The sequence below is a fragment of the Neolamprologus brichardi genome, unplaced genomic scaffold, assembly GCF_056152115.1.
Source record: "Neolamprologus brichardi isolate AB-2024 unplaced genomic scaffold, ASM5615211v1 NODE_ptg000033l+_length_6344489_cov_1, whole genome shotgun sequence".
Taxonomy (NCBI): Eukaryota; Metazoa; Chordata; class Actinopteri; order Cichliformes; family Cichlidae; genus Neolamprologus; species Neolamprologus brichardi.
The window spans coordinates 1,995,861-2,000,625 of NW_028270137.1; the positions used below are offsets into that span (position 1 = coordinate 1,995,861).

Genomic DNA, 4,765 nt, shown 5'->3' on the forward strand with positions numbered 1-4,765 from the left:
TGTTCAATGTGCTGCTCATTGTGTTGGATTGTCAATGCAACCCTCTTCTCCCACTCTTCACACACTGATAGCAACACCGCAGGAGAAATGCCAGCACAGGCATCCAGTATCCGTAGTTTCAGTTATAAATGGCCCACCCTGTACAATGAAACAAGAAGTGGGCCCAGAATGTGCCCTGGAGGCACTCCACAAGTGAGAGGTGCTGTTATAGAAGATCTCCCACATGTAAAGAGAAACTTCTAGTTGTTGATATGATTTAAACCAAGTCAGAACTGTGCCTTTGAGTCTGTCTTTATGTTCTAGATGGGATAGAAGGATCTTATGGTCCACAGTGAGAAAAGCAGCAGACAGGTCTAGAAGCACCAAAACTCCACGGCTTTTGATATATCCTTTGGACATATGAGAGCAAATTGGCCACGTTTGATAATGCACAGAGGCCACATGGACAAAATTGTAACAGGACAATGAGCAAGCACAGCAGCAAATCTACCACAGAATAGCTGAAAAAGAAAGCATCAAGGTTCTGCAATGCCTCTGTCACTCCCTGGCTGACTTAATCGGTTTTCTTTCTGTTTGTTGTTGTTGGTGTCCGTGGGCAGGACCCATTTTGTGTTTATTTCAACAAGCCAGTTGTATTCCCACACTAGCTTGTGTGATTTTTTAAACATTGGTATCACCACTTACTATGTATGGACTTATATTTTTTACTGGTATGGTCATGTGATGTCATGGTCATTGTTAGATTCAGTCATGTTGATTTAACATGGTACAACCAGACTGTGGTCATGTGTCTAACGGGGAGATGCTCTTGTAATATCATGAAGTCACATGAGATCTCATACCATCACCTTTCCTGGGAAAATCTGTGCAGTTATCTCAGAAAGATGGCAGAAAAGTGCATTGCGGTCATTTTGAAAAGGTAAGATAACATCTATCTTCTGCTGTTTAAGTGTAAATTTTGTGTTTATTTTCAGTGATATCAGTTCACATGTGTTTTTTGTTTTATATTCAGACTGTTTATGCGATGTTAATGAGCTAGAGGACAGCTACAAGTACCTGGGGATCCCACAGACAAATGGGAACCATGAAGAGGCCGCTAGGAAAGCTGCAACCACCAAGTACCTGCAGAGGGTCAGGCAAGTCCTGAGGAGTCAGCTGAATGGTAAGAACAAGATCCAGGCTATCAACACCTACGCCCTGCCCGTGATCAGGCTGGGATAATAAGCTGGCCAAAGGAGGAGATAGAGGCCACTGACATCAAGACAAGAAAGCTCCTGTCCATGAATGGAGGGTTTCACCCCAAGTCCAGAACCCCAAAGCTGTACGCTAAGCGGAAGGAAGGAGCCCGGGGACTGGTGAGTGTCAGCACCACAGTCCAGGATGAGATGATGAGATATTGATGAGATAGCCTTTATTTGTCAGTTGCAGGTCTTTTGCCCACAACCGAGATGACAGACCTTGCCGACCGTACATACAGTACACAAACATCACATTGGGGAGACAGGTCAGGCTGGGTAGCGAGGAAAAAAACATTGAAATGTGTAACACAGAAGGATAATACAGGAATGCACAGATATCAACACACCATAGCACAATAAACACAGACAGCAACATGGGAAAGAGTTCCAGTGTGTACATCTGATCTGGGACCGCTGCAATCTTTCGACTGCGCCTCCAACTGACCCGATGTCCACATCAGAGGGGAGGTAAGGCAACGAACATCCACAAATACGTCAGTAAGATGGCTCCAATCAACCGTGTACTGAATACCTCAGGCAGCAGAAACCCAAGAAAGAGGAGGAAGAGGAGGAAGCATCATGGAAGGACAGGCCCCTGCGCGGTATGTACCACCGGCAGATAGAGGAGGTGGATGAGACCAGAAATCCTACCAGTGGCTGGACAAAGCTGGACTGAAAGACAGCACAGAGGCACTAATCATGGCAGCACAGGAACAAGCTCTGAGCACAAGATCCACAGATGCTGGGGTCTATCACACCAGGCAAGACCCCAGGTGCAAGCTGTGTAAAGATGAGACAATCCAGCACATAACTGCAGGGTGCAAGATGCTAGCAGGCAAGGCATACATGGAACGCCATAACCAAGTGGCCGGCATAGTGTACAGGAACATCTGTGCCGAGTATAACCTGGAAGTCCCGAGGTCAAAATGGGAGATGCCCCCAAGGGTGGTGGAGAATGACCGAGCTAAGATCCTGTGGGACTTCTGGATGCAGACGAATAAACTGTTGATGGCTAACCAAGTGGTGGACAAGCAGAGGAAGACGGCCATAGCGATAGACGTAGTGATACCGAATTACAGCGACATCAGCAAGAAGAAACACGAGAGGCTGGAGAAATACCACGGACTCAGAGAAGAGCTGGAGAAGATGTGGAGGGTGAAGGTAACAGTGGTCCTTGTGGTAATCAGAGCACTAGGTGCGGTAACTCCCAAACTAGGCGAGTGGCTCAAGCAGATCCCGGGAACAACATTGGAAATCTCTGTCGAGAAGAGCGCAGTCCTAGGAACAGCTAAGATACTGAGCAGGACCCTCAAGCTTTCCTTCTTAATCAAGTGCCTGTGCGCATGTGTTCTGTAAGGACGTGGAGTTAAAAAGAAAGTATATAGTTATATTGGAAACTTTATTATTGGTATTAGTATTATTATTTAGAATTATACAACTTACCTTTACTGTATCAAACTGCTAAAAACATAACTTATTAATCAAATTCAACTTCGTAGGTGATATTTTAATCTCTCATTGGTACACAGCCATTCAAATACAGCATCTGATGGTATTTATAAAATATCATTATTTATTTATATATTTAATATATTTATTTATTCTCTTCTAAGAACAACTGTAGTTATTTGATGTATTTTTCATTTAGAAATTTATCTTTGTGCTTGCAAATAAGTTAGAAGCTTAGAAGCAGCAAGCAAAACATGTCAGTATAGTATAGTCAGTGTTGGGGAGTAACGGAATACATGTACCGCCGTTACGTATTTAAAATACAAAATATGAGTAACTGTATTCCGTTACAGTTACCGTTTAAAAAGGTGGTATTTAGAATACAGTTACTTTGTTGAAATAAATGGATTACACGGCGGTACTTCCCTGTTTCATATTGTGGCGGGTCAGGACTGTTTGGGTTTTGTTTGACAGCTACGTTCTGTTGTTCCAGGCGGCAGCGTCACGGTTGCCATGGTTACAGGGTGACGCTCTCTCTCTGCGTGTTTCCTGGGTGAGAGAGCGCCTGTTGTTGTTGTGCTAAGCTAACAGGCAGAATGCTACAGGTATAGCTCTAAAGAATGTAGCATCATGGGCAGTGTAGTCCGTGCTGCAGGGAGAATGGACTGCCATACCCGTTATGTGTCTGTGAGCGAGGGAGGGAGAAAAAGGAAAAGTACGAGCTGTCATCGAGCAGAAACGGGAGCTGGAAGCATGTAAATATAATAATAACCACTGCAGCCAAGAAGAGAGCCTGACGAGCCCAGTTGTAAGTAAGCTATTAAGACTCGACTGTACACCGTGTTCGTGTTTTCCTCCAAAAACAATAAGTTCTGTTGGAGCAGCCTTTCAACGCCTCTCTCTGTCTCTCGCTAGCAAAGTTGACCCAGACAACAAAGTAAAGCTAGTTTTCAGCTACGAGCCGACACAGAACCCACCGTATTAGCCAGAGGTCCCTTTACTACGGTTCGGAGCCGCGGACCTTCAGTAACAGTAATAAATCACAGCAATAGTACATTCATGTAGTTGTAAACAGCATGATAATATATTAAGTAATCCAAAGTATTCAGAATACGTTACTCTCATTGAGTAACGTAACGGAATACGTTACAGAATACATTTTGGGGCATGTAATCTGTAATCTGTAATGGAATACATTTTAAAAGTAACCTTCCCAACACTGAGTATAGTACGTTGCTATGTTGATTATATTTAGGTTGAGCTTTACTACAATAACTAGAAGCAATAAGAAAGTGGGTAAATAGTGTCTGTGGTGGCACATTTGCTTTTACTAGAAATATGAAATCATATACAAATAAAACAGCTATTTGGACAGCACCGCGTCCTGTTTCAGAACCTGTATTATTCAGTTTTTACACACCTATTTAACCCAGGGTACACCACCTAAATGATATCTACAAAGAATTTCACATTTCAGTTCAATTCACCCTAAACATGGTAGATGGCAAAGTTTTTAATTTGCAGTTGGTTTTCAGACAAGGATACCCGAGCTAATGCAGTGATTTCCACAACAGAATTGTTATTGTTTTAATTACACACCGAGGTGAATTAAGATCACAGCTATTCAGTATTTATCTTTAGCTTTGGGTCTTGCAAGAAATTTACCGTATGGAGAATATTATGGACCCCTTCATCTTTACTTCTAAAAAACTGTCTGGGATGAAGAAATAATAGCTGTATTATTAGAATTGTTAAAATTAAGTATAGCTGAGCAGTATGTCTATTCAATAGGAGTTAGAAAATATGTTTTTAAAACACGTTAGACATCTTGCAGTACTGGAGTACTGAACAATCCCCCGTTCTGGTTAATTAGCGGCTTATCAGTTGAGTCTTACCCTAGACACCTCCCAGCAGGTTACTTTAGCCATGGATGTAGTTTAGTTCACTGGAGAAACAGAAAAACGGTGATTCTTTCTATGTGTATCTATCTATTTTTAAATACTTTCACCTGTGTAACTCACTTTCTTCAGTTGTTGTTTTGTTTGCCTTTGTGTGAGAAAACCCTTCTGCTGTAGTAG

General features: G+C 42.5%; 1 protein-coding gene across 1 annotated transcript; it reads left to right on the top strand.

The window, feature by feature from the left end:
• The first annotated feature begins 1,770 nt into the window (after positions 1-1,770).
• LOC148094605 (uncharacterized) lies at positions 1,771-2,594 on the top strand. The gene has a single exon (XM_087837429.1). It carries the CDS (start codon positions 1,938-1,940, stop codon positions 2,592-2,594), a length of 657 nt encoding a protein of 218 aa, XP_087693555.1. The 5' UTR covers positions 1,771-1,937.
• The last annotated feature ends 2,171 nt before the right edge of the window (positions 2,595-4,765 follow it).